At 38.7% G+C, this 10,392-nt stretch overlaps 1 protein-coding gene across 2 annotated transcripts; it reads left to right on the top strand.

The window, feature by feature from the left end:
* Positions 1 to 698: 698 nt before the first annotated feature.
* Positions 699 to 10,392, top strand: MMAA (metabolism of cobalamin associated A). Of its 2 annotated transcripts, XM_035323787.1 has the most exons (9): positions 699 to 861; positions 1,226 to 1,699; positions 2,773 to 2,895; positions 4,279 to 4,449; positions 4,967 to 5,052; positions 5,664 to 5,813; positions 6,780 to 7,450; positions 9,099 to 9,186; positions 10,354 to 10,392. In XM_035323787.1, exons 2-7 carry the CDS (start codon positions 1,279 to 1,281, stop codon positions 7,065 to 7,067), a joined length of 1,239 nt encoding a protein of 412 aa, XP_035179678.1. In that variant the 5' UTR covers positions 699 to 861; positions 1,226 to 1,278; the 3' UTR covers positions 7,068 to 7,450; positions 9,099 to 9,186; positions 10,354 to 10,392. The 2 variants fall into 2 exon arrangements, with proteins under 2 accessions (XP_035179678.1, XP_035179677.1); XM_035323786.1 differs by having other exon boundaries at positions 6,780 to 9,186.

The raw sequence follows: 10,392 nt of genomic DNA, 5'->3' as shown, positions 1-10,392 counted from the left end.
ATGGTGTTAAATTGTGCATTTGGAAGTTAAGAACAAAATCTATTCCATTTCATAGCCCATCAGTTGCACTGCCCCTCTCACAGGACTGTGAACACCTCTTTCCAGAACTGTATTAGCATCATTGTGAGGTACTAGCAACAGCTCAGGTACCAGCAGATGGTGTTTCTGTTTATTAAAAATAAATGCATCGGTTTTAACACAAACAGATGCAGCAACAGGCTGCTAACATGACTAGAGAAATAAAAAATAAAGAGGATTATTTCCAAAGTCACGGTTGTTTAGCTTGGTGAAGTGAAAGCTAGAAAGTATGATTTAATAAATAGTTGGGGGTTATTTCTTCATCATTGTTTGTACCTGAAATGAAATGGGGGACTATTAAATGGTCACACGTAGATTTGAATTTGACATCTTAAAAGATTTCAGAAGGGGAATTAAAGGAGGTGTTGCCGCATCCTTCCTTTTCCTGACAGGGCGGAGGAACTGCTCCTATGTCAGCACGGAGCCGGGAGCAACCCGAGGCCTCCACAGCGAGGACGTGAGGAGCGGGGCCACCCCCGCCTGCATTGGCCGTGTCCGTTAACGCCTCGCAGCCCCTCACGCGACGCCGCCTAACGGTCGCAACGGCCGCGGCGGAGCGGGAAAGGCGGGGCGCTGCGGCGCACGCGCGGCGCTCCCTCAGCGGCCGCGGGCCGTGCCCGGCGGTTCCGTCTCGCCCTGAGGCCGTCACTTCCCCGGGGCGGGACCGCGGCTGGAGGCGAGCCCCGGCCCGTGGGACCGGCGGCGGCAGCGAGCGGCGCTGAGAGGCTGCCGAGGGCACAGCCCGTCCCGAGCAGCGGGTTTGAACCCCCCGCACCCGCGGAGGTAGGAGGGGGGCTGAGTTCGTTAAGCCGGGGGGGTTGGTTGGTTGGTTGCTGGAGTTTTGTGGGATGTTGGAGTATTTTTATTATTAAGTTTAAAAGTATTTTTTATTTTTCTTCATATTTATAAGAATATCATCTTCACTTGTTGTGATTCTGTTATGATAGTAAAGTGGCGCCATGCTGTTGAAGATTCTATAACATCTTTTTTATTCTGTTTTTCAGCGGGAAGAGAGAACGACCTTTTGCATTTAAAAGCTGGGTTTATATAAAGTAACAGTGCCTGTTTACACATTTCATTTGTGTCCTTGCAAAAGCACTTAGAGTACTTTGAAGGAAGTGACATTTTTCTCTCTCTCTGTCCTTAGGGTCTCTGCAAACAGAAGTGAACTGATATCTGGTGCTTTTAATTCCAAGCAAGATGAAGATACCCTCTGTACTGCTGAGGTTTCCTCCTCGTTATCTCTTCAGAAGAATGTATTTCAAGAACTTTCACTGCACTTACAGATCAGATTTCCCATGCATTGAGTCTCTCATGCCGGTGCGCCTGTATCATACAAAACGGTTATGTTCATCAGAGGGTTTGAAAAGAGAGCTGTGTCACCAAGCTGCCCCTGACCAGCAAGCAGAGGGTCTCTCTGACAGAGAAAACAGACTCATAGACAGACTTTACAGTGGACTCATCCAGGGCCACAGAGCCTGTTTAGCTGAAGCCATTACACTTGTAGAATCAACTCAAGCTAGGAAAAAGAAAATAGCCCAGGTGCTCCTTCAGAAGGTATTATCCTACCACAGGGAACAAGAAAAGTTAAATCAAGGAAAGCCACTTGCCTTTAGAGTGGGTTAGTCCTTTTATGTCTGTCCAGTAGTTGCTTTGGCAGAATTACAGTGTTCACCTTTCATTGTTACTCTTATTCTTTAAACATTGTGGTCAATAGTCTTTCATCAGTGGTTTCTTGTGATTCGTAACCAACCTAGATCACTTCTGTTGTCTGGGAGAGTTATGGCTTGGGCTGGAAGATGTTATTGAAAAAAATCAAGATAGAATTTGACACTTCTTGAGTGGTTGGGGGACAGTGGTTGTGCTTTTTGTTTGTTTTTAATGCGTATAACGAGCTGAAATGTTAAGTAGTTAACTGATTGTTACAGCTATCATCTACACTAAGATAGGGAAGGATGTAGTTAAGCACACGTTCTTTTCCTGAAATGTTTTCTTGAGTGCATTCTGAATCCTTCACTAATCAATGAAAGGAAGAACATGTACCTTCCTGTTTTATGGTGTTACTTTAAAGCAGCCTACTTTTTGACTGAGGAGAGTTGAACCTGGCTCTCTTGGAAACTGTAAAATGTTCTTCCCTTGCAAAGAGCTGGACTAAGTAAACTTGGTCGTGCCCAGCTGCCATCCCTCGTGTGTATAGAGACACTAAGAACAAGAACTTGAGCATGGGAATGAGAAATACCTAGTGCAGGTTTTTAAGCTAATCCTTATTTATATGCTTTGAAATAGAAGTAAATTACCCATTTTTTGAAATACTAGCCACTCAGGGTAAGAGCTTATACTCCTAAAGTATCTCTTGTATAAATCTGAAAAATACAGTTTTAGGATATTACAGTTGAAAACTTTGTAATATAAACTAGTATAGATAAATTTATTTGGAGGAGAGGAAATAAGGATAAACCATGGGTATGGGTAGGATGAGGGGCAGTGAAGTGAGCACTGCTATCTTGGGTGAAGCATGGTATTGTGTTTCAGGTCAATTACAATTGCTCACTGGGCTATATCAGTTGTGGCACTTTTTTGTGATCTTGTGATAAAATAGGAATTATCAACTTAACTATCAAGTGTTCATGTGATTTATGATTTATTTAATTAACAAGATCTTTTCTCTTCCTATTTTCCTAATGTGGTTATTAGGGTTGTCTGGTCCTCCTGGTGCTGGGAAATCAACTTTCATAGAATGCTTTGGGAAAATGCTTACAGAAAGAGGACACAAAGTGTCGGTGTTGGCTGTAGACCCTTCTTCTAGTACAAGCGGTGGTAAGTAGGACTTAATGTTTCAGTCAGGTTTCTAATACCTTGTCAAATGTAAGTGTGTCTTGTTGGGGCAAATGGAAGAAAATTTTGGCCCCTATGAAAGTATTACAAAACTGATACTATATCATTTTTTCATTTTTTCTTCCCACACATTATGAAATTGAGAATTATGTATTAATGCCCTCATTTTGTCAAGTTTACTCCTTTCCAGTGTTTGAATGCTGTTTAACATTTTTTTTGGTCTGAAACTTTGCAAAGCCGCTGTTTTTTTCTCTAGTTTTATTAACTTACTTAATGCCATGTCAATGAAGGAGAAGAGCATTCATTTCTACTTAAATTTCAGAAGCGACATCACTGAGCAGGACATAAATGCTAATTTAAAACTATTTAGAATGTGCTGCAATCCAAATGTATCTGTCAGGTTGGAGTACAGAATATTCATTAATTCTCTATAAGAATTTCTAGCTTTTTGTTGACTATATCAGTGTCATGGTTTCCTGCTGCACTGTCACTGACCATTAGTATGACTTGTAGCATGGCCTGCTGATTTTTTTTTTTTTTTTAATTTGAGATTCCTTAAAATTGTGTGGCTGTAATGTGCCACTCCCAGTCTTTTAGGCAATTCTAGGTTGACCAGGCTTGATTAATGATATCTGTGACTTAAATAATAGAACCTTGATTTTGATCCTTTTCTAATGGGCAGCTGTTGGGGAACATCATTCCTTTTTCCAGTATCTACATCATTGTAGAAGATGCTGCAATGTAACTATTTTAAAAAAAAAAAAGCACTGCAATGACTTAGAGTTAAGAAATAGTATATTTTTGTATGTATACATTCAAGACATGTGAACAGAATAGCAAAATGTGGTGCCAACACCGTACCAGTTATGTGAATCGAGCATCTCTTGTCTTTTGGAATGTGCTTTATATATGTAGATCTCAATGAATTTGATGTAAAGTTTGTATGAATAATGGGAAGGCAGGAATGTATTTTAAGTTTTCTTAAAAACTAACAAAGATCATCAACAAAATCTTAAGGTAAAGATTTGTCTCTTTGGAAAGAAACAGCAAAGATTAATCAGCAGCTCTTAAAAAAGAGCTGTTCAGGAAGTGCAGAATCCATTCTGACCTAGAACAAATTCTTCATATTTGGTGGCAGTAAGGTCCACTTGTTAGGCCACTTGTCAGGAACTTTCAAGTTCCACTTGTCGGGAACTTTCTAGTCCTGAGCGAAGACTTGAACAACTATTATTGGAATATTGTTTTATGACTTATTTCTTCCAAGAGATCTACCTTTTTCTCAGTCGTTTTGGTGGGGGCAGGGAACAGGGAAGCAAAGTCTAGCTGTTTGGCATGTTTGAAATAATTTAATAGTAAATGTTTAAGGTTCTCTATTGGGTGATAAAACACGGATGACTGAGTTGTCAAGAGACATGAATGCATACATCAGACCATCTCCAACAAGAGGAACATTAGGAGGTGTAACAAGGACCACGAATGAAGCCATTCTGCTCTGTGAAGGAGGAGGCTATGATGTTGTTCTTGTGGAAACAGTAGGTACGTGCTTAGGGTTTTCTTTCAGTTATCTTGCTGTGCCACCCAAATCAGGTGTGTCGCTAACTGCATACTTCATCTGCTTTCATCTTGGATTTTGCTCATGCTTTCTTGCACGGTCACTGGGTAAAAATGCATGCCTGTTCTCTCAATTTTCTAGGCCTTTATATTTTGTAAAAACACTGGAATGGCGTGTTCCCTGTTGTGTTTGTTTATTGGTGGTGAGGCACTGGAACAGGTTGCGCAGAGAAGCTGTGGATGCTTCATCCCTGGAGGTGTTCAAGGCCAGATTAGATGAGGCTTTGAGCAACCTGGTCTGGTGGGAGGTGTCCCTGCCCATGGCAGGGGGAGGTTGGAACTGGATGGGATTTAGGGCCCCTTCCAACCCAAACCATTCTGTGATTAGTGGGTTTTATTCAAAATAGAAAGGCAGTGCAATACTACGATCTGATATTAGCGTTTTATTAATGTGACTTTGGAGGATCGCTGTAAATAGTGAACTCTGGATTTAATTTTTTAGGTGTGGGACAGTCAGAATTTGCTGTGGCTGATATGGTCGATATGTTTATATTACTGCTGCCACCTGCAGGTGGAGATGAATTACAGGTATTGTTTAGTTTCTCTTTGTAATTATACTACCTAGGACTAGGAGAAATTTAAATCCAGGTAGTACCTCTCTGTGCAAGAAGTCCATATCAACAGTACTTTGTAAATGACAGTATTTTGTCAATTAGCTGCTACTGGAGTCTTTTCAATGTCTTACCAATGTATTGCACTTTTGGGATCTGATTTTTTTTTTCCAAATCTTGGAATTACTGGGATGTAAGATTTTGATACTCTCTGAGTAGTATCAGAGAGTGTTATCATGACCTGTTTATTAGTTACGTATGATTTACTGGGAGTGGTTTTGAGGAAAACAAATTAATATAATTAATTTTGTAAACTTGGCCATGTTTTGTTTAAACATAAGTCTCTGTGCATAAAATAGGTTCTCGTGTAAACTCTGATATCCATATTCAGTGTTCCAGTGTCAAAGCAGAGTAATCAGTGGTGATGACGGAGGCCACTGGTACTACTGCTGTGTGACTAGCACACCCATCCACTTACCAGCAGGAGCCAACAGAAAAATAACAAATCTTTCCTGACCTACTTTCTGTGATTAAATCAATGTGTCAGTTATTCTGGATATTCATAATTTCTCTCTGTGTTCTGTTCAGGGTATCAAACGGGGTATAATTGAGATGGCAGATCTAGTTGCTATAAATAAAGCTGATGGTGATTTAATTGTGCCTGCACGGAGAATACAAGCAGAATATATTAGTGCTATGAAGCTGCTTCGCAAGCGTTCAAAGGTTTGGAGACCAAAGGTGTGTGTACTTCCCTGTGGTATTTTTGTTGGTGGTGGGTTTTTTTGTTGTTTTCCCAGAAAAAAAAACGCTGAATTAGTTGGGACTGTTACTGTCTCATCTAGCTGTATTAGACTCCTTGAGCTCTTTTATAAAAAAAAAAAAAAAAGTTTGATTGTTTATTTTTTTACACTGTGTGAAAGACTTGATTGTGTATTGTTTAACATTCATATAGGTGGCATATTTCTTTGCTTTTCAGCAGTCTGTTTAGTTCCTCACTGTTTAATGGCAACTGATACATCTGGATACCTATTTATTCAGCCTGATAAATGTGACCCAAAACACCTGTTTGATATCAGTGAGGTTATCAGAAATCTGTCTCTGTTTCAGTGATTGGGAGAATGGGGAGAGAAAGAGAGAGACAGCGAGTTTTTTGTTTGTTTGTTTGTTTGTTTTTTGTTTTTTGTTTTTTTTAAGACAGTTCCATTTAAAATATGAAGTTGGATGCCTGAAATACTTTGGCAAAATGAATTCCTACTCTGGAAAGCATATGCAAAAAGAAGTTTCAGTACCTCCTTTCTGGAATATTTTAAGTGCAAAAGGGTAGCTATCAGAGTGTGTCTACCTGAATTGATAATTAAGTCTACGTTTAAGTAAAATAGCAACACTACATTTTAGCTAAGGATCTCATTTAAAATGATTCTCCCTAATTACACAAGCAGTTGGACAAACCCTATTTATCCCAAATACTGTGGATCTCAAGGTCTGCTTATAGTTGGTACAATCCCAATTCTGAGTTTTTTTTTCCTTATTCTTTTTGGAAAAAAGTATGAGTGGCACAAAACTCCTTTGAGCAGCATTGGGTGAGCGTATTGAAGCAAGTTTGCCTTCCACATTTCCTAATTTTCACTCAATCTACTTGATTCAGTAATTGAACCCTTAAGCCCAGTAATTATTTGTCTTTAAAAATTCTTCTGAATCCAACAGGTAATGCGTATCTCTGCCAAAACTGGAGAAGGTATCTCAGATATGTGGGATAAAATGACAGAATTTCGTGACCTCGTGCTCACGAGTGGTGAGCTGCTTGCCAAACGACGGAAACAGCAGAAAGTGTGGATGTGGAATCTCATCCAAGAAAATATGCTGGAACACTTCCGGAGTCACTTGGCAGTCAAGGATAAGATTCCACTTCTAGAAGAAAAAGTTCTTAGTGGTGTCTTGTCTCCTGGGCTGGCAGCTGACCTGCTGCTGAAAGCATTCAAAGATGGTCTCTAAACACTGTAGTATACTGTGTTCTTGCTACATTCTTCATGTAAACATAAACATTAAATACAGTTTTTCTATGTGTGGATTCAAATGTTTTGCTACACCAGACATTAATGGCATGCATATCCAGTAATCTGCCAAAAAAAAATGGTGAAAAAATATTTGGGCAAAAATACTCTATATGTAAAGATCGTGACAAATACAGCAAGACTCAGAGACTGTTACAGATTATATTTGGACAAAAGCACATTTCTAAGTCTCCCATCTGTACACACCGTGGATTTACTGGTCACAAATGTGTCAAAAGGGCTGGTTTTGAGAAAAGTTTGGTGTTGCAGAGTCTCATTGTGGAACCATCTCAGAGCTGATTGGCAGTGCAGCTTTCCATTCTGGTACAGTATCAGCCGTTGCCTTTTCCTTCCTCACCTTTAGTGGCTACAAGAACAGTGGGTTTCCCTGATAGAACCTGACACAGTTTTAAATAAATTGTGTGCATATAAATAGAGCATAGTGTTTGATAACTGGTTGGGAGTTGCTGAACTATGTGCTGGGAGAAGGGAATATAAACGAACCCAGATTCTAAATGGACATTTTAATAAAAAAGCAAAGTTTAATTAGACTTTTTAAAATACAGACATCAGATGGAACCAGTGCTATCTACAATGTTTTAATCGCAATTGGTTTTGTAGTAGAGTAATTGATTTACTCTATTACTTTTTAGTAATAATGATTTGAGGTTCTGATCTGACTAAAGTAACTTTTTCTGCTTCGAACAAAATGCCCGGCAGGTTTTTCCTATCTTGTAGAAAGTGTGGCTACTTAGGACCAAAAGTTTTTTTTTTTTTTTTCCTTTTCCCTTGAGAACATGTCTATAGGTGTCATTTTTTTAATCCGTGAACTCGAAAGCAGGGTTCATTTGGTACCTATTAAATATGAAGAATAAAATGGAAAAATGGTGATTTCTGGAGACTTGACAAAAATGCAGGACATTTTATGAGTCTATTGTTGTTTACATGAAATAACTTAAAAGGTAAGTATTGGTAGTGATAATTTTTATAGTCTTGATTTTCTGTGCATGTACTAAATGGGATGATGTCTTTCACTCCTTATTTAAGCTCAGTTTTACCTCCTTGAATTCCGAAGTAGTATGTGTTTTACACAACATTTGAGTTCTGGCAACCTGAGTCTGAATTTTTCAGACAATTCCAGGGTAGCAGTGAATCTGTGTAATTTGATCCTCTTTCTTTTTGCCTTCATTTTTTTTACCCCAGGGAGAAGTTTTTTTTCTCTTCCCTTAGCACCAATTGTTATATTGTGTCCCCAGCTAAGTCTCCTTTTTTGTGGTAGACCTCTGTGCTTCAGAATTTTCATTCCAGTATAGGTATAATTTAGTAACTATCAGAAAAGATGAATGAGTGTTGAAAATGCTGAGCATTTTTTTTTCCTTTGGTTTGTCAAAGTGTCATAAATTAAATACAGAAAAAGCGTTCATCCTCAGTGCTAGCATTTCAGTTATTTTTCCTATTGTAGGATGGTTTCTGTATTGTTGTCCGTAAATAAAATTATCCATATTGTCACTCTGAGAATACGAAGCATGACCAAGAAGTATAATGTAAAATGCAGTGTAAAGTAAAAATACTTTGTAATTTATAGCAAGGATCTCTTTATATATTTGCAGTGCAATACTAACAAAGTGTGTTGTGTTGTTTTGCAGGATGTGAAACTGAGACATTTCTTTTTAAAGAAATTTGGCACCAGCGTAGCTGGTATTAGTGGTTTCTACCACACAGACTGTCAACCTCTTCCACTCCCTTATTCCTGTTTCTTAAACTTTACATCCTAAATGAGTAATTTAGGATTGCTGCAATCAGTTACTTAAAAGTACCTGAAGAAGTGTTCAGGGGGTGCCAGAAACAAAGGGATCTGATTATTGCCTTGCTGTGTTTTGGAAGTTTCTGTTCTATATAAGAACAGTTCAGGTCTCTAATGAAAATGACAAAAGGTACCCCAAACCTAAAGTGATTTCTTTCATCCTCTCAGATCTAAAAATTAACTGTATTTTGATGGTACCTAGTAGAGGAAAAGATGGATGGAAAATGAGTTGATGAGAGCAGCAGCTTTTTAACTGGTAAGTTCTCAACTTTTTGGTAGTCCATTTATTTCAGGTGACAGCTTTTAAGGTGACCTCATTTGCAGTTACCTGCTAGATCAAGTCTTCACTATTGTCATTTCTTTTGCTGTTGTCAGGGACTGCTTTTTTCCTTGTCTGCTATGTGGCAGCCATCATGGAAGTAAAATAGAACCTGTGGCTTTGTTTGAATAAAGGCTGTTCTAGCAGAATACCTTTTACCATTTCCAGATTTGTTTTCTGGACCCAGATCTGTCTATCTACTCAAGCCATGGAGTCATCGTTGTCTCATTTTGTTGCTCCTCTTGGAGTAGAGTTAGTTTACTAATGAACTTCTAGAAGATAATAGATGGTTTAAGTAAGTTCTACTTTTCATTCAGCTGCGTTTTGCTCCTTAAGGAGAGCATTGAATGAAAATTAGATTTGCCTTCTTTGTGTTTGTGTTTCATGCTTCAGTAGATAGAAAAATGGTTTATACAGAAAGGGGTCTCCAGATGTGTCATGATAAATGACGCTCTCTGCTTTGTTTTTCAGTGATTCCCCTACTAAATTGAAAAACTGTACTGTGTGAACTATGAGCTGAGCCTCACATGTAAGAATCAACTTTTTTGTTTTCTAGCTGGTAGAATATTACCACGGAATGTTTGAAGCCAACTGTTCAATTAGTTGTGCAGTTTTGTTTATATCCTCACTGGCATAAACAAAATGGGGAAGTGCATTGTCTTCAGAAGGACTGCATAGCTTGAGCTAGTAGGCTAGAATTTAGTAAATAGTTCAGTATTTCGCAAAATGGGAAGTGGCATTTGCAGCTCATCACTTCTAACTCTGGGGGATTAGATGGGGTAAAATGCACTAAAACACTGTCATTCAAGTACACAGGCTTCTGAAAAAAAAACAGTAAACAAATCTGTTGAGTAGGATTTTGACATATTCTCTAGTTTCTAGAGTTAAATTTCTTTCACATTAACATTTAAAACCACAGCTACTGCAAAGCAGTATGAGAAAATAACTGTATGAGACAATAATAGCAAGACCGTTTGTAGCTAGAGATGCAATGAACTGTTAGACAAATTGATACAGGAGGTGAGGATCAAACTTTCCAGATGCACAAACTGTTGTGTCCTGTTAAGTCTTGCAGTTTTATGTAAGTGTGAAACTTTTCCCCAGGTCCCTGTATAATAGATGTTGCTGCTGTTTCACAGCTGG

This window comes from Oxyura jamaicensis, chromosome 4 (assembly GCF_011077185.1).
Source record: "Oxyura jamaicensis isolate SHBP4307 breed ruddy duck chromosome 4, BPBGC_Ojam_1.0, whole genome shotgun sequence".
Taxonomy (NCBI): Eukaryota; Metazoa; Chordata; class Aves; order Anseriformes; family Anatidae; genus Oxyura; species Oxyura jamaicensis.
This window is presented reverse-complemented; position numbering and strand designations above follow the sequence as displayed.